Source organism: Gobius niger (assembly GCF_951799975.1).
Source record: "Gobius niger genome assembly, chromosome: 9".
Taxonomy (NCBI): domain Eukaryota; kingdom Metazoa; phylum Chordata; class Actinopteri; order Gobiiformes; family Gobiidae; genus Gobius; species Gobius niger.
Window position 1 is genome coordinate 22,476,571 of NC_136860.1, and position 21,462 is coordinate 22,498,032.

A 21,462-nucleotide genomic window follows, 5' to 3' on the forward strand; every position below is an offset into this window, starting at 1 on the left:
CCTTGTGCGCACAGAAGAATCCAAATCAAAGTTTGTGCTCGCACTGGCAGAGATATCGGGTTAGGGCAGGCTTTGGAAATGGGATAAAAAAAAAGTTCTGTGTGACAGCCGGTCTGGATATCTAGAGTACAATTTGCACTAGCCCCAACACCAGTGTTCCTCCTTCTTCTTCCAGTTTAATGGCGGACTGCTAGCCAAACTAAGGCATCTACTGTATTGTGCTTAGTTCCTTGGTATTTGATAAAGACACTATTATGTCATAGTGGGACATTTGAGAGAGGAAGAGGTAGGCCTAGCAAAACCAATAACAGCCTGTTTACCTGTTCTGTAGCCCTTCCTCTGTGCCTCAGTCACCAAGTCAAGTCAAATAAGCTTTTTGAGAAACTGTCTCGTGCTGCTCTGCATTTAGAGTGCATATGACACATTAGACACATTTTTTGTGAAAACATCTTTTTTTTTTATGTAAGTGGGGGCACGTCAATGTATTTTACAAATGACAACCCAGACAAATACTCAGGTCTTTTGCTGAAAAGACCTCGATGGGAGAGTGCCAGCCATTTATTTATTTGTTTCTGCTGGCATCCGAACTTTTCACGCTGTTTTGAGAAATTTAATGTACAGATTTATATGTCGGCTCAACAGCTGTGCCAATATGATTATTATGAGCTTGACAAACATCAAAGTCAGTGCCACGCGCTACCAGTCTGAACTGTGGCGACACTGGTACAGTTGTCTGCTCTAAATGTTGTTGTGTGTTTGTTTTTGTTATTCGTTTTAACTGGACCTCGAGTCTGCAATAAAGGTTGATGATCACTCACATAGCTGTTTATTTGGCTACAACATGAAATAAGCTCATTTCGGCATAGGCCTTCATCCGAGCTTAAATACAGTTATGCTTTTTTTTTTTTTTAGGCAGCAGCACAAAGAATGTAACTTCATTATTTGCATTGTTTGACATTTTTTGTGATATTAGTCTTTGATCTTTATTGGACATCTTTAACTGTTGCCATGCCAACAGTTAATGAGAAATTAGTGAGTCGGAATTCTCTGGAACTTTTCCTGGCTCTGACATAAAAATTCAAGCAAAGATAGATAGATAGAAGATTTTCCTCCAAAGTTTTACTTTAAACTATAATTAATACATACCACAGATAGGGGATTTGGCTAAAAAAATAAAACTCGCATCCACAATGAGATTGATTTGATTGATTTTATTTGAAATTAGCTGGAATCAGGCCTATTCCTTTCTTTCAGATCATACTTCCCAGTTACAGAAATGTAAAATAAATTCAAATATAGTATAAAAAGGCAGGACAAAAATGAACAATTGTCTAAGGGTGTTTTTGCACATCTTTGTGCTTGTGGGTCGACCCAAGACTGCCCTTGTTTTAACTACATTTACTTTAAAGTAGTTCAGCCCATGTTCACATGCGCCCGTACCAAACCTGGCACCATCAGCCACGTGACAACAATCAGCTGTTTGATGAAGTTGTTCCCATGACAACGGGTATCAAGCTGTCAATGTGCCGATACGTGTGCACTTCCCTGATGTTCAGGTGTGGTCACTTCTCTCGTGGTTAAATACAGTCAGGCAGGAGAAATGCACTTTAATCGGGGAAAGCTTTACTGCAGCAGTAAGGGAACAAGGGGCAGAAGAGAGACACACGTTGATTATTGGGGATGTGTATCGTTAAGGATTTATTGATACTACTACTCCTTATCGAGCCGGTACTTTAACAGTACTTCTATTGGTACTTTAAAAGGCAATATAGCTTAGGTCTAATTGGACCTAATTTATTTCCAATTTGCGCACACATTTAATATATGGTTATATACAGGGTTGAGTCTCATAAATGTAATGTTATTCACAAGCTGTTGGCTAGATTTGGCTGTAGCTGTGGGACAGAATAATGAACTAGAACCACAGCCTGTTATGTCCTCGTTGTCACTCTCCTCTCCTCTCGCCCTTTGTGGAAAAATAGACTCCACCCGAAAAGTGCGCGTCGCTCATCTGTCTGTTCAATACAAAGTTGTTACGTGCCACTTTTCCCAGCGTGTTATTGGCAGGAGCCCGGGGGGTTTCTGAGTAGTAAGCAATGTATGAATGAATGTTTAACACTGTGTGTCTTTACCACGCACACCTGTCTCGTTGGGATGGGCCGACAGCGCGCGCTCTCGTGCGGGTCGCGGGGATTTATAGATGTGATGCAGAGAATGCATCCATAAGAGCGGAGAGAGCCTTTTTAGTGTGATTATTTGAGCTTGCGTGATTATCTTAGCGACCCCGATAAGAAGACTGATAACGCTGGAGCTTATCGGTCCGGCTGCACTGGGACACGTAGTCCAGACCTGTTATGATACCGGGTTTTGATACCCAATGCCCATCCCTATTGATACGATGAAGTTGATACATTTTGCCTCGTCAGAGCAGTAATCCAAATTTCCTGTCATGCACATATTAAGTTTTTCTTAGTTTGGCCTGAGGTCGGCCGCCTTCACACCACACCCGCTTTGACTATGTTTCGAGACCACCTGTTTCAGCCGGACTCGGAGCGGCTGTTCAGACCGGCTTAAAGTGCAGCGCTTGGATTTAGACTGAGCCAAAAGTGCTGCTCTTGGGTCGAGAGAAATGCCCAAAAAGATCATTCATTGATCTCACAATGGGCAAATTCACTTGTTACATCAGCTCAGAAGAACAATCGGGGTGCAAATGGTCAGGAAAACGTGCAATCAAACAATAGCAGAATAATGTGCAAACAAGTAATAGTAAATAGAGGTATCTGATGTACCTCTACTTACTTCAATTCCTCTTTTAAATATGCCTCGATCTGCTCCTGATTGTAAAAGTTGTTTCATAATAAACCAGTGAGTTTTTATCTCGATGGCCGAGCAAGATGATCATGAGACGGTTCAAAACAAGCCATTTCTGCAAAACTATATTGCGCAATCCTAAGCTTAATACATGGCCTTTGTAAAGTAGCAGATTGTCAGAAAGGTGCTGGGTTCTCCACTGGTGTTATTCTTCAAAAAACAAAAGTCGCTACGAAGCGGTCAGAGAAGAAGCTAAATTGCCCACACAGCACATGAGGTGGACGTGGACTGTCCTATTTTACGATTTAGCAATTTTCCACATTGTCGATTTTCAAAAGCACGAATTAATCGAATGAATTTCATTTATCGCCCAGCCCAAACCACAGATATTATGCATCAAACTTAGTCATAATTACAAAGGGATTAAATCTAGGGATGCACCGATCTGATACTGGTATAATCTGATATCAGAGCCGATCCTGGAAAAAATTATGCTCTGTTTCCCAAAGCCTTGTTTCCTCGCCTTGGTCTGATGTGGGCAAGATCAGGCATCTACATCATCACTCACTGCGCAAGTGTTGTGCCCATGTTAATGTGCTCTAGAGGCATGTGTCCTCCCTGTGGTAATCATAATTTCCCGAGGATATACCTGTGTATCCTGTGCAACCTTACACCAGTCAAAATCACCAATAATGCATTAAAAAAATGAAAGGGAAAAAAAGTTGGCGCTGAAGAAAAACACCTGTTTCCACTTGTTTAATGGGCCTGCCAGCCAGTGTTAATTTTGACACAATTCAGTTTTTCCATCTTTTAACAACAAAAAAAGCAATACAGTTTTTGTCAAGATTTGGTTAAAAAGTATAATTTAGGTTTTAGTCTTCATTAGTCAACAATAGAAAACTAAATCTATGATTTCTTTTTGTCAACTTTAAATGTATATTATTTTATTTCAGCAAAACATTGAAGCAAATTGTCTGCTTGATGGACTAACAAAGAACCAGATTTGTTTGTTGGGCATTGCATTTAATAGATTAAGCCTCTTTAAGATGTTCATAACTAATGTTTTGAGTCCCCCTTTCAATCTTTATTTAGTGTTCATCAGCCAACAAAAGCATCTGGACATTTCAGTCATTAACTGCTATTACTTGATTTTGAGGCCCATTTTAGTCAGTAGAAATAAAGGATAATTACTTTGATCCCCGACGGCCTTAGATTTCCCCCCAGACTATCCCACTCCACAGGATGAAACATATTTTCCTTTTTTTATGTCACCTCCATTCCCTCTGAAGTGTGTTCCATTAGCAGCTCTTTTTTGAGCAAGGCAGGACACTTGCCTTGGGCTGGGCAATTAATCGGATTTTAATCTAATCACGATTTTAATGAAGGTCGTTCTCGATAATTGCGTGGTGGGTTTTAATCGACAGGAAAACTGGCCAGTCCTGTCGCGTTCTGGAAGAAATATATGGACGGCGCAATGCTGCAGCGCCTGTCAGATCAAGCCCAGGGAAACACAAACGGGAAGCACACACGGCAGGGCAGCAAGAGGAGAGGACCTGGTGATTTTAAGTGCAAAATCAGCCACAAAGTTGCGCTAACTTGTCTAATGGGCAAAATGGAAACATGCGAGGAGCTGTCAGAATATCAGGATGTGCACGGTTTACCTTCAAGGAGGAAAACTATCGATTGCTGTTTTTGGACCATGTGGGGGATTTTTTAAGTTGCAGCCGTGGATTAGCTGGACTCTAACAGTGAATTGTAAGTTTGATCGTCTTTTATACATAGTAAGTTGCGCTTCACTCCGTAAGTCGTGGCCTTGTGAGGCTCCACACATGAACCATGCACCAAATCTCGTTGTCTGCTTCTGACATTCTTCAAACTTTCCACTTTTTTGCGTCTCCTTTGCAGATGTTTGTGTGTTGCGTGGGCAGGTGAGGGGATGTTGTCTTGTGTAGAGCTTGTTTTTGCCGAGTTAGCTGCAGTTTTCAGTTTGGCTGCAGCATCTGTTTACTTGCTAGTCCAGGAAAGACCACATTTATTGTTTATTTTTTTCCTTTAAAACCAAAAAAAAATCAGAAGATGATCAATTTGGGGAAAATTATCGTGATTATATTTTTCCCAAAATCGCCCAGCCCTAGATGGAGGGAAGTGAGTTCGGAGGCATTGTCTTCAAAGTCAAGGCAATGCAAGGTACCAAGACTTTGTCTCCACAAACACCAAGTGTTTGTATCAAATACTGATCTGTGTGGAAGAGCTCCATTATAATTCCCATTCCCAAAAAGGCCAGCTGTCAGGGGAGTAATGACTATCGCCCGGTCGCACTCGATTGTTATGAAGTGTCTGGAAAGAATTGTCATTGACTTCTTAAGGTCTGGGGTTAAGGGCATCTTAGACCCCATGCAGTTTGCCTACAAAAGGAACAGGAGCACAGAAGACGCTATTCTGTCTTTGACGCATTTCATTAATAAACGTTTGGAGGACTCTAGCACATATGCCTGTCGGTTATTGATTGACTTAAGTTCAGTGTTTAATACCCTACAACCACATAATGAAGAGGGTTGTCTGAACTCAATATACTCTTCTATTATAAGATGGTACAGGTCTTTTTTAACTAATCACAGTCAACAGGTTAGTGTGAACGGGACACTGTCAAACATCAGAATGTTCTGATGATTCTGCAATCTTCTTATCTTTGATCCACAAGGCAGCACATCTGAATATGTTAAAGAAATTCAAACATTTGTAGATTGTTGTAATGATAATTACCTACTTTTAAAAACGGGAGCAGCCATCATTGCAGAGCCTCTATGAACAGGCCACTCTGCGTTTGGCCAACAAGATTTTGAGTGATCCGTCACATTCTCTGTATTCAGAGTACGAAATGTTGCCTTCGGGATGAAGGCTAAGAGTCCCCCGCTGCAATCTCAACAGATTTAAAAACTCTTTTGTCCAAGCAAAGATGAACTTTGATAGGTGTATGAACAATGGAGCATGGGTGAATAGCCCAAGACAAATTTCCCACTCGTTGGACAATAAAGTTTATCTTATCTTATCTATCTTATCTAACTGTAATGCACAAGTTGTAATGATCACATTCAAAGATTTTATTGTTAATTAATTCAAAATGAATCAAAATGTTCATTCTCTCAAGTCCTTGGTGTGGAGCGGGGGATGGTAGAAGTAAAACTGTTTCTCAGTCGACTGGACCTGGCCCGTGGAGTTCAGTCTCCTACCTGAAGGCATTACCTTGAAGAGACTGTGTGATGGGTGTGTAGGGTCAGATCACTTTATGTTGTGAGTTGTATTAAGTAACCTCATAGACTCATGTTTTGTAGCCAAGGATATTTAGTGTAGAAAATTCTCTCCAAGTTCTTATTTAATATGTTTCCATTACAAGTTTATTATACATATATAAAAGATCTCTATTGATCTCACAATGGAGAAAGCCAGTGTTTTAAGAAAGTCTCTTGGTTTCGGCTGGTATGAGATATTGGTAGATTTAAGGAAGCATATGAACAAAATGTATTGTGTATGAAGAAAAAGTTAGTCTCGAGACCAGGTTTTCTTTTTTTTGCAGTATGGCTAAATCTTAATCTATCAGCAGAAATAAGGGAAACTAAATCAATGCAATTTGTGTGTTTTGATTTTCAGAATGCTACCTTTCTGTATGGCCTGGGGATGGTCTACTTCCATTATAATGCATTTCAGTGGTAAGTACATATATTAATTCTTAAAAGTGTGTGTATATATTGTACACTGTTTAATACCAGAACCTTCTTGATTCTGTCACTGCCCGATCTGGAAAGTTACCCAATTTATCCAGTTTAAGATATACCTGTCCAAAAGTACATGGACAGAACCATTTGCACATTCGCGTGACACTCATTCATGGACAAAAGTCAATTTTGAGCTTAGTTTGATCCAAAATGCACTTGAGAAAAATACTTTTTTATTGTTCACTGCTTTCTCAAAGTGAGTGTAAACCTGCGTAGGCAAAGCAACTTTATTCATACCATTTATTATACCATTTCGTACACAAGGCAACACTACAGTGTATGTGTAGCACTGTTCCAGAATCAGAAAGTACTTTGTTTCCAAAGGGAAAAGTTCAGATTTTTACAGTCAAACTGTTATCAGAGAGCGTAGCTGAATAGGGAGGAAGGAGGAGTGAGAGAGTGCTACGTTTATTTGAGAATGATTAAAATTGAGGATGTTTTACGACAACTCCATAAAATGCCTCTGATGCCTCTTGCAGATTTGTGTCTTGTTGCTACATGAAGCTGAAATGTAGTAAATGAGCTCCATGATATTTAATAGCAGTTTTAAAAGTATATGCAAGCTTAGTTTGCAACTCAGTGCTCAATTACATGAAAAATAAAACATAGGCTATATGATTTTTAAATCAAATTGCAGGTATAAAACTCAGTTTAGTCAAAGCGTTATTATCGCCATAATATTTTATATGACCATTCAGATGGGTCAGACGAAGACCTACAGTTTCAAGTGAATTTGTATTAAAGAACCATAATTAAAGGCCTTCGCTATCCCCGATCATGTCAGATCTCAGAAGCTAAGCATGGTTGGCTCTGGTTAATAAGTGGATGGAACACTTTGAAGGAATACCAGGTAGCCTTTGTCAATAGTGAGTGTGAGTGGTTGGTGGTTGGGGGTGGGGCCGGTGGCTGCCTCGATTCCGGCAGCTGTGGCTACAAATGTAGCTCACCACAACCAAGTATGGCATGAATAATGGACAAATTAATTATGGGTATTAATTGATAGCCATAATTAGCATAACATTTTGCATTTCTGCCTGTAAAATTAATTGATAGTCTGAAACTGAGATTTCAGGCCTATTACATCTAGCCCTAACTGTCCTATTCTGATGAGCCTCAGTTCAAGTATGCTGTGAATCACTGTGTGAACTCCTCGGGACAAATCACAATATAGAAGTACATGCTTTATGAAAATCACATTTTCTTAATTTGTATGATTGAAAGAGTTTATTCTTGTTTGGAACCTGCTTTGCTCTCTGTTAGGACCATCTGCAGAAAACTGTGCTCTGTAGGATTTGGCTTTAAAATGAGCCAGTATAGAGGAGAGGGAGAGCAGTGCATGGATTAGAGGGAGGGAAAGGGGCAGTGAGTTCATGAATGTGTGTTCTTCTGTGCATGTGTGGCAGCCAAGCAGGCTGCAGTGAGCTCAGTGCTCTGCCGCTTAGCCAATTTAAAGACTACTCGCCCGAATTTGCTAGAAATTAAATGTTGGGCTTAAAACATTCATAAGTGTTTTTCGACCTTTTTTGAGGTGTTAAAAAGATGTCATGACACACCAGCTGTAACAAAAAAAGTGACACAGAATAGAATAGGTTAGAAAGGTTAATTCAGAGTTGTGTCTTTTGTTGTTGGAGAAAGTTGAAATAGAATAAATCTGGTAAATGAAGTTGCTTGGTTCTGTGGATTATTACTTTAGCTGGTGTTAGCATAACATTTGCAAGTTGCTTACCTTCATAGTTTGTTATTGAGCGGTTTCTCTTCTGTTTTATTACAGCTTGGTACCTCTGAATAATTCCATCACCCCCACCACCCTTACAAAACTTTAAGGACGATCTGTGCTCCCCAGCGCCGCCCACAACAACTGCGGTAGTGCTCAAAAAACAGCCAAAAAACGCGGAATATATTATGAGATCTGGTGGTGCACAGTACCCTGTTTTTTTTCCCTCTTAGCCCCAGAACATAAGCTTAATAAGTTGTTTCTGTTTACCCTGTATGCCTTTATTTGCCTTGATATCACGCCTGCAGTCGAGAATAATGCCACCATTCACCTTGTATACAATTTATACAATTTCACTTAAAGGGACTATACAGAGTTTAAAAATGTTAAAATGAAGTATTTTCCTCCCCCTACATGTTCCAGCCATGTCCTAATGTGTAGAATGAGCTCAGACCTATTCACCACAACTGCCTCTAAGATCATGCACTGTCACTCACTCTCATGCACGAGTTTAATATAGAAGGTGCAGTTACACGCTTGGCCTGTGGTGGCAGTAGTGAGTATGGCTAATTTGCACCTAGCCCCCTTTTAATATTGCTTGAACTACAATTACCCCCCTCCAGGAAAACCAAGGACATGTTTTTTCACTCACGGAAAAACTTAAAAATCCGCCCAATTCCACGGGAAAACAGCGAACCTGGCAACCTTGGTAGTGCCGTGTAGTGGAAACAAAAGCGTGTTTTTGTAGAGTCGATACGTACACGTAGATTGTGCCGTGCGCGGTTGAGCTGCGCTATGTGGAATAGCGGCTTAATGGAGTATTTTACAATATTGGCTGCTCCACTGTGGGTTAAACATTGGTCATGTCCCGAGAGAAAGACAATTGCTTGGTTCGCGGGGCTCTACACGTCGCAAAAACCTGATCAAAACACCTGCAGATGTGCACGCTGTATAGAACGTCATTAAAAGTTTTGTAAGCCGCGATGAGAACAAATGTGGACAAATGCTGCCCTCTGGTGGGGTTATGGAATCATTCAGCGGTGCCAAGGCTAGTACTAGAGGAAAGAAACGGCTAAAATACGAACTATGACGGTAAGTGTAAATGCGCTAACTGCGGCTAAATGATCATATTGGTAAAATCCCCTTTTAGAACAGTGGTATGATGTTGTGAAACAGCCCAGAGGTAGCGCAATGCTAGCCTGGCTAACACCAGACTAAAATCACAAGTGATATTTAGTCTGGGGACCACCAATTCATTTTCTCGTAGGAGAGGTGTGGTTTATGATCGTCCATACTCGTTTATTGGGCGATACGAAAAAAAAACAAAAAAAGTCTCTTGCGTCTGCACGTAGCCCCAGCCAATCGTATCATCGTATGAGATGACGTATGACGTACCCGCTGTAAACTTTTGAATATAAACTATTTAGAACAAGGTCTAAAGCTTGATCAAAAAATACCATCGTGTCTGCTGCTGTCACGTTGGATCCGTAAATAAACTTTTTTTTTTATTATCCGTAAATAAACTACAAGCTTCCATATATCGAATAGCGCGTCATCGTCTTGCCGTCCCTCCTCGCTCTGTGATTGGTTCCCAAATCCACCGGAGATGTCGGCCATGGTCTCCAGGCTGTTGTGCAGTTCGAAATAATTCGAGCGCACACAGCAGCATGGCGTTAGCCAGGTTAGCGCAATGCTGCATTTGGACCTGAATTACGGCTTGATTTTCGACGTCCTTAAAAAATTTCCGTCAAGGTTAAAAAATTCTGTAAATGAGGAAGAATTTTCAATTAATTAAATCTCTGGAAAAGCCTCAGAGGAACTGGCATTTTCCAAAAAACTTAAACAGTTAGAGGTGTTGATCTTTGGAACAACTTGAAAGATCAATGAAAACAGTCCAATGCAGTTAAAGCTTTCAAAACAGATGTATAAATGTACTATTATTCAAACATATAGAGCTCAGGGTGACCAAAGTAATTACTGAAAAGGCTTAGATAGATCTGAATAGATCATGAATGGTCTGTTGAACACTTTGTAATGGTTCATTTTGCTCATACTGTACATGGAATAATGGAAATCTTTTGGTTTGAACTAAACTAAACGTCTGTGCCAAAGTGCTTCAAGGCACACATGACAATCCCTCAATGGTTGAAGTCACTTCTCCAGGTAACTGTAAAACATGCTCTGTGCTGAGAGGAGCCTGTAACACAAAATATACAATTGGTTAACTCTGAACAGCAAAAAGATTTTACCTCCATTAAAGTAAATAATCTATATATAATAATAAATAATAGTATTTTTTTCTGATGCATGCTCTAAAAAGGATTAAGTGGGAACTTGTTTCCTTTTGAGTACTATTTTTTTTATTCATTGATCGTTAAAAAAAAGCAGATTCTTCATCAAAATGTACTGTATTATCATTATTTATCATTATTACCACAGACCCCAATAAAATATACATTTTAATTTCTTATGTCATGTGCTTTTTACTTTCAGGTCGATCAAGGCTTTCCGGGACGTCCTGTACATTGATCCCACTTTCTCAAAAGCTAAAGAGATCCATCTGAGGCTGGGGCTAATGTTTAAAGTCAACACCGATTATGAGTCAAGCTTAAAGGTAATCCTGTTGTGGTGCATCAGTGACACTCATGCTGTTTTCTGTTTGCTTTAATCTAGTCTTCATTTATTAAGTTGATATTACTCTGGAAAGCTACACAGTTTTATTTTTTATTGGATACTCTCCAAGTGAAGCCTCTGTGATATTCCCTGACACCTGTGAGCCCGAGATTCAGACCGTAACAAAGGCTTTATAGAGCCTATAGAGCTGCTGTTTCTTTAGGAGCAGGGAGCTATCTGATCCCTGGCTTTGTCCACTTTCAGACAGTCTGTCACATGGTTGTATGCAGGAAAAAAGAGCTGGCATGCATGACAATAATGACATTACTGTTAAAGCTTGTTGACTTGATGCGAGCTGAGCTGCATAATGTTTTAAAAGTTCTTTTTTCATTTTTGCTGTCAATTTCACAAAAGGCTGAGCTTGTATTAGTACATTGCAAGCAGCACGTGCTACACGTTCTCACTCTCACAGTCTTAGCTGGGCACCCCTCCCCTTGAGTTCTGGCTCATTGCCAACTTCACGTACGCTCATGAATACACTCACACTCCTCCAGTGGCCTAGATATCTATGAGTATCTCAGGTATGTGTGAGCTTTAGTGGACTTGAATTGACCAGATTAACTTCAGATTCTTAAAAAAACGTTTTTTCCCTTTCATTAATAACTCATTTTATAGTTACTATGGGTGTGACTTTTGACTTCAAAGCCCTGTAGTGTGGACTGGTTTATGTTGCTCAAAGGGGGAAACGAGGTATGGTGTGTGTCTGCTGGATCTGCTTTAAGGTATTGTGTGTCATCCATGCACTCTGGGCTGCAGCCTTCTGGTGAATAGTAATCAGTGACACCAGGATAGAGGAGGGGGGGTGAGAGAGAAGCAGAGATAGTTGAGAAAGGGAGAGAGAGAGTGAAGGCGAGACATGGAAAAGCCAGGCTGACAATTCTGCTGCATTATCTGGCTGCTGCTAGAGCAAGTGTGAAAGGCAAAGGAGGGAAACAGCGAGACAGATCTTCAGGAGGATGCAGCGGTTCTCCACACTAGCACTCTAGGTAATTATATTGTGTGTACTGTCTGACTTTAAGGCATCTGTCTGGAAGCGTGACTGACATTCTCTGGCTGGTTAAAAACGAGTCTATTTTTAGAAGCGTCCTATTTGCCTGTACGAGGAGTGTGTGTTAGGGCGCACGTGCCAGAGTGCTTCACCGGCCCGGTTTGAGGCATTTATATTCATACTCTGCTATGTGCATGCTTTTTCTTGCATTCGTTAAGAAATTCTGTGATATTCTCTTGAAGTGGCTTAAGGTATCTTGACCTAGTCCAGATATTAATGACGGGAGCATATTCTTTTCTTGTAGGGAATCCTGACAGATTTAATGCTAACCCACTGATTCCACACTTAACATATATTTATTCATAATTTAAATATAATAAGTTTTTCCAATTGGTGGTTTAACTGTGAAGGCTTTGTATTCTTTAATGCATTTAGAAATATACATGTATTTTATAATAGCATTTTATAATAAATAAACATTAAACATTATTTATGATAATGTAGTTATTCCATCTACCAGTGAACCGAGAAAGAGAGCACTTTGAGGTCATTTAATACTCTGACTACAACCTCACTGAGTTGATGGGAGGCTGTGCAGTACTGAACATATCTGGTCAGTAAGCCAGACTGAGGATACTGTCTATTAGTGTGCCACGCCTTGACACACAGCCTTCCCATCGGTTTCATTCAGCAGTAGCTTAAAACCTCAAGGAATGTCTATGATCGGCTGCTTGGCTTTCCCTAATGTCCCTGTATGGGAGCTACATGTGAGCAGCAAAAACCAGCGGAGGCTAGTGTGAGAGGATTGAGACAGAGGATGTCTGTGGTTGAGTCCCTGCAGCGATCACTGTCCTCTCATATTACACTCAATTTGCTTCATTTATATTCTCCTGGAGCTCTGCAGAGCTTTTAAGGAAACATGGCTTTTATGCTGTGAGGCTTGTTGTCGATTCTCGAATGTGTATTATTGTGCACCACACCTCACTAATCCTTCACTTGTTTGGTATAAATGATTTGACCAGATCTTTGACCAAGGCCAGCAGAGTAGAACATGTTTGAATCAATTGTCTTGCTTTAAATACTTGGTCTTTCATGTGTGTATAAAATCTGGAAATGTCCACTTTAAGCCACGTGTTTTGTTCCAGATGTTTTATTATGTTGTGTTAAATGATATAGTGTGTCCAAGTTTCAGTGATGTTTAAATCATTGTCAGTGTAAGGCTATTTCTGGTTTGCTGAACAAAAAATAAACTGTATTGTTATTCATTCATCTATATCTTTCTTTTCAGCATTTTCAGCTGGCTTTGATTGACTCCACTCTTTGCACTTTGTCCAAAGCTGAAAGTAAGTTTGGTCTTTTTCTAGATGGCCCGTGTTTGTAAAGTGTGCCTGTGCTGTAGATAAAACTGCATGTGTAGGTTGCGGCACAGGATCATTTCTATTAAACATTTTTTCTCGTTTCTTCAACCATCTTTTTCGTCTTATTATCCATGACATTGGTTGCCTAGGAAACAGCAGAAGAAGAAATTGCCATACACCGTGTGATTTCAGATCGCATGCACACTGTAGGGAAGCCTTAGCCCCCTCCCATCTGTGCTCTGTACTATTTTAGTCTGTGTCCACTAATTAAATGTGTAGTAGGACCAATCTTTATCAGTTCAAACAAAAGTCTCTTTTCTCTCCGCAGTTCAGTTCCACATCGCTCATTTATATGAGATTCAGGTAAGCACTCTTTTTTTTATCTCTTGAATGTTTTCATTTCAGAAATATTCTTTGAGGGGCAATAGAGATTTTAGTTTTTTGTTTTCCTCATCTATGAGCTTATTACCACTAGTATGTGCGGTTCATGTCCTGGATTCCATTCTGTGTATTGAGATGAATCGGATAATTTTGACACTTATTTTCTTCGTTTTCCATTTCCACAACCAAACTATTTAACTTAATACAGGTACTTTGTCACTACATGCTCAAATCTTTCCAGGCCTGGCCCTGACAGCTCTAACCAAAGTCTCCTAATACAAATATTGAGGATTCACTCTCCTTATCTGTACATGTTCAATGTTCAAACCATTTAACTTTGCCTCTTTGGCATTGTCTCAAGGGTTAAAGCAAAACAATTTCACCTGACTGAAATTTTTTCCCCACTAATATCCCTGCTGATGTTCACCACATCGATGCAGGTTAGCCACTGTTTCTCTTATTTGCTCCTCCTGCAGTAACAGAACAGGTTTAGGGGGAGCGGGACCTCTAAAAAAACATCAGGGGGATTTAGGTGGATTGTGTGCATTCTGGTGCATTTTAAATTATGCATATGTTTTCCTTTTAAATGTTCATATTTTCTTTGTTTTGGAACATTTTAACATGTGTAGAACTCACAAAAGGGTGAGTAAAATTACAAATACAAGGGGTTCAGTAAGTGTAGCGTTAAAGCATTCCTGTTAAAAACTGCAACTGGGAGTGTTCCGATTGTTATTTTTATTCTTTGATAATCTACGCTCACACTATCATAGGCAAAGAAGAGAATTTACCACAGAACAAATGTATTATTTATTCATCTGCACAGCTATGTTTGAGAGCAATAGCTGAGCAGTTGATGCATTAGATTTGAATGTCACTATCAAATGTTCTCTTTTCTCATTTACAGTTTTATTATTGAAGGGCAATTTAGTGCAGTTTTTTAGGAAACAGTAAATGAATGTGTATTTTAGTATCAGGCTGCTATAATAAAACAAAAATTAAAAGAGTCTGTCAGAAGCTGCAGTAGCTTCAGGCTAAACCACAGACACTCACTTGGGCATGAAATGTACCTTCTTTACTACTGTTCTGCTCATGTTAAGGTGAGTTCTCTGTGGGACGTCTCATTTGTTCCTTGCTAAGTGAGGTGCAGAAACTCTAACCTAACTTTGATGGACATAAACTAACACTATTTGTGCATAAACACTATTGCTTTAGAAGCACTTCATGCTCACTTTTAACTTGCATAACAGGTCATGATCAAACTGAGGGCGAGTCGCTGCGAACTTCACTTCAAAAAGCCTGCCGCTGACTCCCTGCCCTCCATAGCAAACTGAGAGTCCATCCTGACAAAGCGGTGCGCACGCTTTAGCATCGAAAGTAAATGTTTTTTAACCCAGAGCGCCCGAGGCGTCCCCTCTGACAGCACCACCAAACTTCTGATTGGTTGATAGCTCTGGCCTAGCTGCTTCGTCGGAAAGGTGTCGGCTTGAAAGCGCTATTCCGACATCACAACAGTCATATATATATTTTTTTTTTCATTTATTTCTGACAGTTTCTAGGTGATAGACATATTTCCCTAATTATTCAAAATGACGTTGTAGCGACGGAGAACTTTAATCCTTGCAAAATCTACAAAACATATAACCTTCCTGTCACTGTGAAGTGCTCTTTCCTAATCCCTGTCTGCCTTAAAGTGTCAGCATCTTCCTTCTCTGTGCCACTAATCAGTTGTTTCAGGCCTCAACGTGAGCTTCTAAAACGTTAATTTTGGTTTAAATGTGAGTGGTCAATTGTTAAAGTTTGTGAGAGTTGTATGAGATGGAAATTTGGGTATTTGTTCCTACACAAGTCTGCGACAATTTCCTCACAGCAAGCTGCTTGATATTAGCAGAAAGGTAACATAAAGCCACATGCACCATCACTATGAGCTACTGTATTTTATTTGTATAAGGACAAATAAAATGCTTTACCTTTACCCTACCTTTACTTTACTTTATTTTGGCTGGTCTGTTTTTGTCAATAACCCGTTTTATCCTCATGTTTTGGTAGATTATAATGTGTTGATGCACATTTAGAAGTGTGCACCGCACTTAAAAGCTCAGAGCTTGTTTACAGCGTTCTCTACATTTGGGCTGCATTAAACAGAGATGCACTGAAGGATATACTCATCTTTTTAAATTGGCACATAATGATGCAGCACATGATGCAACACTAAATGACTGCATCACGCTGAGTTGAATTTCCTGGGCGGGGCTCTGCCATGTCAGTCTTGTCAGAATTAGCACCGGCTTGATGACAATCAATATTCCGAACAGGAAGAGACCTCTAAGAGCGTCTCATTCATGTTTCCCAAGTGTCAGTTCCCCCCAGAGGCCTTTTAATAGTTTGTAGACAGGAAGAGCCTTCAACCATGGTGGGAGTGTTTGCCTTGTTCACACGTTTGGACATTTTGATCCATTATAGAGGCCAGGTAATTGTTTGCAGTGATAAGATTCATCCGGCACAAACACCCGCCTCGGTTCAGTCTCAAGGTCAGTGAGGTCACAAAACACAAGCAAACAGTGGGCTCTCTTCAGACCAGCAGCTCAGGTTTCTCTTAAATACAAAGACCTTAGTGCTCCCAGACGTGAGGAGTCTGGCATGTGCGTCCACTATGACCCTCCCCCGTTTGGGTGTGTGTCGGGATGGTCATTACCAGTCTTAGGAGGTCTTAAGACTCTTTGTGTCTGTCCGAAAGCGGCCATAAAACTCTGACCTCCTGTCTGGCTTTAACAACTCTTCAATTTCTCGATTGTGCAGAAGAAATACAGAGCAGCGAAAGAAGCGTATGAGCGTTTGCTGGAGACGGAAGATCTTCCTGCGCAGGTGAAGGCGGCCACACTGCAACAACTTGGTGAGTCGTCTGTCAACTATTTATGTCTCAGCTGAAAGTTGTTTGTTGTCCCAGTTTGCCAATGCCCTGGCGTGTGCAGGCTGTGCACTCATCATTTGACGGGTGGTCTGTTTGACAGGACGTTATTCTTTTGAACACAGACAATATTTACGAAAAACTCTCATATTCTGGAAGCATATTATCTCTGTAAAACACAACACACTTCCCAATTATGCATCCACACATCAGATTTGTAGACTCTTGACTGAATATCTGTCATTGTGGTGTATCATTATGAATGGATGTTTGTCACTGTTGATGCTGAGTTACATGGAATGATTAGCTCTTACTGTATTTGAATCCAAAAGCTTATTTACTATAGCTTTCTGTTTGTGAGGCAGCTGTCTCTAACCTTGTGAACGAAAGGTGTAAGTTTTTTGTTCTCAGATCACTTAATTAGTAATTTATTATTTGCTGTTATTAAACCTTCAAGACAATTTGCCAGCATAGGTTACATGCATCTAAAACATGTACAATAGGCCAGGTTGATGTGTGATTGATTGATTGAATGAGTGGTGGTGGTGGTCAGAGGGTCCATTGGATTGCAGATATGTGCAGCCATGCTTCTGTCAGTCTGCCCCTAAGGCAGCCGTGGCTACATGTGTAGCTTACCACCACTGTGTGTGGAGTGAATGTAAATTGGCCCATGTAAAGCGCTTTGTGGTCATGTCTGTGAAAGGCGCTGTACAAATAAAGTCCAAAGTCCAAATAGCTGTTTTTAGATCGATTTTTAGTTGTTTTTAGTAGATTTGTAATTTATGTTTTAAAGTCAAGAGGGGTAAATGTAAACACATCCAGGATGATTGTTTGATAAACTACAGGTTTTCTACATGAGAATAAACATTGCAGCCTTTACCATGAGATAAATGTGACTGTTTGCGATTTGTATTGTGATTAATTGTAAAACTACCTCAGATCAACAACAAAGTCCGTGTAGCCAGCTTTCAATACTCCCCGACCCACTTTCTCATTCAGTTGTAAAAACAACTCCTGCTCTAGCCACCGTTGTCATGGTGACCTGTGGAGATTGCCGCTGTGCTGGAGATTATTCAAAGCATGTGCTCTCATGTATACAGTGCATAGATTATTTTTAACAGCATGCCTAATATTCAAAAACATTTTTAAGCATGAATAGCAGGATATTGTGTTGCGCTATTTTTTTCTTCAATACTAACAACAATAATATATAAATATGCTATTGTCCAGGCTGGATGCATCACACAGCAGAGCAGCTTGGAGATAAAGGCACCAAGGACAGCTATGCCATCCAGTGTCTGCAGAAGTCGATAGAGGCAGACCCAGACTCGGGCCAGTCCTGGTACTTTCTTGGCAGGTAAGAACAAAACAACAGCGTGCGTGTGTGTGTGTTGTGTTTGTTCTATAGATGGCGGTCACACCTTTTGATGGTTAGAAATGGTACTGCAGATTTGTCTGTTCGCCTGAGATGCCATCTGCTGGGGGTTGAGATTTGCAGTGGCCAATAACAATTTTGTGTTATTTATTGATTTGATATGGGAGCTTATGTCATAATTGGTGTGATTTTATATTGAAGTAACTGAGTAAATGAACAATACTAATAATAGTTAAATGTCTCATCCTCATTGCTTGAAGAAACGTGGCTTTACAATGATTCTAGCTCAGTTTATCGTTGAAGGCTTTCAAATGGCAAAGGTAAATGTCATACGAGTCCAGGTTCCTTTGTCAACTGTATGACCTTTTCATTCTTATCTGAAAACCTTTAAAAACAATATTTTCCTCATCTTTTTTAATCTTTCTCTCAGGTGTTACTCCAGTATTGGGAAGGTGCAGGATGCATTCATCTCCTATCGTCAGTCAATTGACAAGTCAGAGGCCAGTGCTGACACCTGGTGCTCTATAGGGTAAGTGCAACAATAGACATTTATTTACTTATTTAATGAGGCCCAATAAAGAACAGATTACTCAAAATGTGTATGTTGTGCAAAGAATTTAAATGAATAACATGTATTAAATGTTACTGACTTGTTCCTCTAGGGTGCTCTATCAGCAGCAGAACCAGCCTATGGATGCTCTGCAAGCATACATTTGCGCTGTTCAGTTGGACCATAGTCACGCAGCTGCCTGGATGGACCTGGGGACACTGTATGAATCCTGTGGCCAGCCGCATGATGCCATCAAGTGCTACATCAATGCAACACGCAGCAAATCCTGTCTCAACACTGCTGCTCTCACTCAACGCATCAAACTGCTGCAGGTGAGGCTGGCTTTCCCTCTACACGTATGTTTACTGCAGACATGTTGTTACTCATGTAGTTTGTGAACTTGAGTGCCACGGTGCTTTTACGATCAACTTTTCTGAGCTAGTAACCATAATATAATGTTGTACGCTTATCAAAAACACGGAGTCGTCATGATGAGTAATCCTGTTTTATGGTGTCTTCTTCTACTGCTGAAGCGCCCAGATCCGTACTTCTGGATTGTATTGCGTCAAAGATGAAACACAAAACTGCCCTTGTCATCATTCATCACATGACTCTTTCTGAGCACGGAGTTACTTGCATGTGGCTTTCAAAACCTGAATGCTTGTTTTTTACTGTGTTATGAAATGCTCACCAGCCCTGGCCCCTGTGTCTCAGTCATGTCCTTCATTTTGGAAAAATTGGAAAACGTCAAATATCTCAGGTTGTTCTGATACCGATATTGGTACTGGATTTTATGCTGATATTCCTGGTATCGGTGAGTACCTAAAAACCCAAACCTATCCCATACCAAATTGTGTTTTTTGGCTTTTCAGACGATAAAACCCCTAATAGTCACATTTGTGCTGCGTACAATCAAGCAGAATACTGCACAGTGCATAATGAGCATAATGGTTTTATACGGGCTTCGTTATTGTTTTTATTCACTTGCTGATACTCTGTCTACGGCTACTCCGAACTAGGGTTGGCCAAAAAGTCGATTTGGTAGTCAAATGAATTCAAATCATTTTAATTTTTTTAAAATTTAGTATTAATAATTTGGATGTTTAAAAATCTTTTTAGATTTTTTGAGATTGCTTTCTTTGCTGATGCTCTTTAACTGGAAACTATATATTTTTAAAATATATTTAGAGCCAGCAGTTATTTTTAAGTGCGGGGGAAAACATCTAATCGAATCGTAAATGTTAATTAGATTTATTTTAAAGTAAAAATCACCCAGCTCTACTCAAAACCCAAGTATCGATATCGGATCTGAAAAACTGGTATTGGAACAACACTAAATATAAAGGCCGAGGCACCTAAAAGAATGTTGCCTCAAATATGCATAAAAGTTAAGTGTCATTTTAATTCTTTCCTCCTGAATAAAAGTGAAGTTTGACTTTTGACCAAAGAATAATAATAATTTTCTTCTGAAATAAGAAAAGGAGAAATATTTGTTTTTTACTGACATGAATCATCTCGCTAATGGTATGTTGTTGTACATGATTATTGTGTTGTTGTATGTGGTGGTAATTTATCATATGAGTATATCTGTTAGTTTTTCTTCTTAAGTTTGTCTTTATACTGGTTCTTCCACAGGCTCAGCTGTGTAACCTACAGCCTGCGAGTCTGCAGAACAAGAGTAAAATGCTTCCTAGTATAGAAGAGGCTTGGAGCCTTCCCATTCCTGCTGAGCTCACGTCCCGACAGGGAGCTCTGAACGCTGCACAGACGCAGCAGGTGAGACCACATTCAGAAGCCTCTTCTACATAATAAATTCACTACTAATACAGTAGAGGACTCAATCATGCACTTTCATAAATGAATGTTGTCCACCTGGCATTGTTATGTAGATTCTGTAACTTTATTTTAGATTATGAGCACCATTATTTTTGTTGTCAACAAACTGTATGTGGACTCTTTAGGCTTGCAAGACGAATGTAGGCCAGTCTGCCAGCAATCACAACGACCCACAGGCCAGTCCTGCCAAGAGGAAACGTACTGCCAGCCCAGTCAAGGTATTACTTAGGACAATATGCTTCTGTTTGAGCTTAATTTGATTGTTTTGTTTTCATTTTCCCAATCTTCAGGGAGCAGAGCCTGTTCCCAGCTGGTACCTGACTCCACAGAAACTTCAGGTATTAACAAAAACAAACCTCTACTCGAGGCTTATTAATGACGTCAGATTAATAATAATGTTTTAAATGCACAGCTCTTGGACCACTTGCGGGGCAACAGAGCTAACCTTAAGCCTCTTCAGGTTCAAATGCTGGAGCAGCTGGAAAAACAGTTCTCTCTCATGCAACAGCATCAGCAACAGGTGACGGCCACACTTCATAAAATTACAGTTCATGTTCAATTTACGAGTGTTAACAAACTATAATCTTTTGCAATGCAGAAAGCCGTTTGCTGGCCCTTGAATAGTTGTTTTTTTTCTTTTCAGATGAGGCAGCAGGCTGCAGCAGGGGGACAGCCCCGGCCAAGCCTCCCCAATGGCCCTTTGGCCGAGTCCTCGAAGCATCATCCAGGCCTCCCTGTGAGCTCGCCTTCCAATCACACAGGCATCCAGCCCGCTGCCAACGGCTCCTGTTCATCCAGTCCCACGTCAGGACAAAAAGGACATCACAGCACGAGCTCTATGGACAGAAATGACACAGCCGCTGTGGGAGGTGGCAGTGCAAGCAATGGAAACGTGCCTTACACTCAGCAGAACTCTCTACCTCACAACTGCACAGCCACCAGCAGCACCAACACCAGTCCCAGTCAAGCAGACGAGCCATGGAAGAGCCAACAGCTAAACAATAGCACTCAGGTAACACGTTTACTTTGTGAATAACTCATTATTTGTTCTATTAGTCAAATCAATTTGCTTTGTTAAAAAAAAAAGAAAGAAAAACA

The 21,462-nt window shown here is 40.3% G+C and overlaps 1 protein-coding gene across 2 annotated transcripts in view; it reads left to right on the forward strand.

The window, feature by feature from the left end:
• Window positions 1-21,462, forward strand: part of kdm6a (lysine (K)-specific demethylase 6A) — a 32,039-nt gene that overhangs the window by 5,217 nt on the left and 5,360 nt on the right. For both annotated transcript variants that reach the window (XM_079562532.1, XM_079562533.1), the window contains exons 5-17: window positions 6,460-6,518; window positions 10,792-10,912; window positions 13,248-13,302; window positions 13,646-13,680; window positions 16,495-16,588; window positions 17,834-17,960; window positions 18,409-18,507; window positions 18,641-18,860; window positions 20,164-20,304; window positions 20,490-20,582; window positions 20,655-20,702; window positions 20,777-20,884; window positions 21,008-21,376. In XM_079562532.1, the coding sequence (XP_079418658.1) occupies window positions 6,460-6,518; window positions 10,792-10,912; window positions 13,248-13,302; window positions 13,646-13,680; window positions 16,495-16,588; window positions 17,834-17,960; window positions 18,409-18,507; window positions 18,641-18,860; window positions 20,164-20,304; window positions 20,490-20,582; window positions 20,655-20,702; window positions 20,777-20,884; window positions 21,008-21,376 (1,569 nt within the window). The remainder of the gene's footprint in view (window positions 1-6,459; window positions 6,519-10,791; window positions 10,913-13,247; window positions 13,303-13,645; window positions 13,681-16,494; window positions 16,589-17,833; window positions 17,961-18,408; window positions 18,508-18,640; window positions 18,861-20,163; window positions 20,305-20,489; window positions 20,583-20,654; window positions 20,703-20,776; window positions 20,885-21,007; window positions 21,377-21,462) is intronic.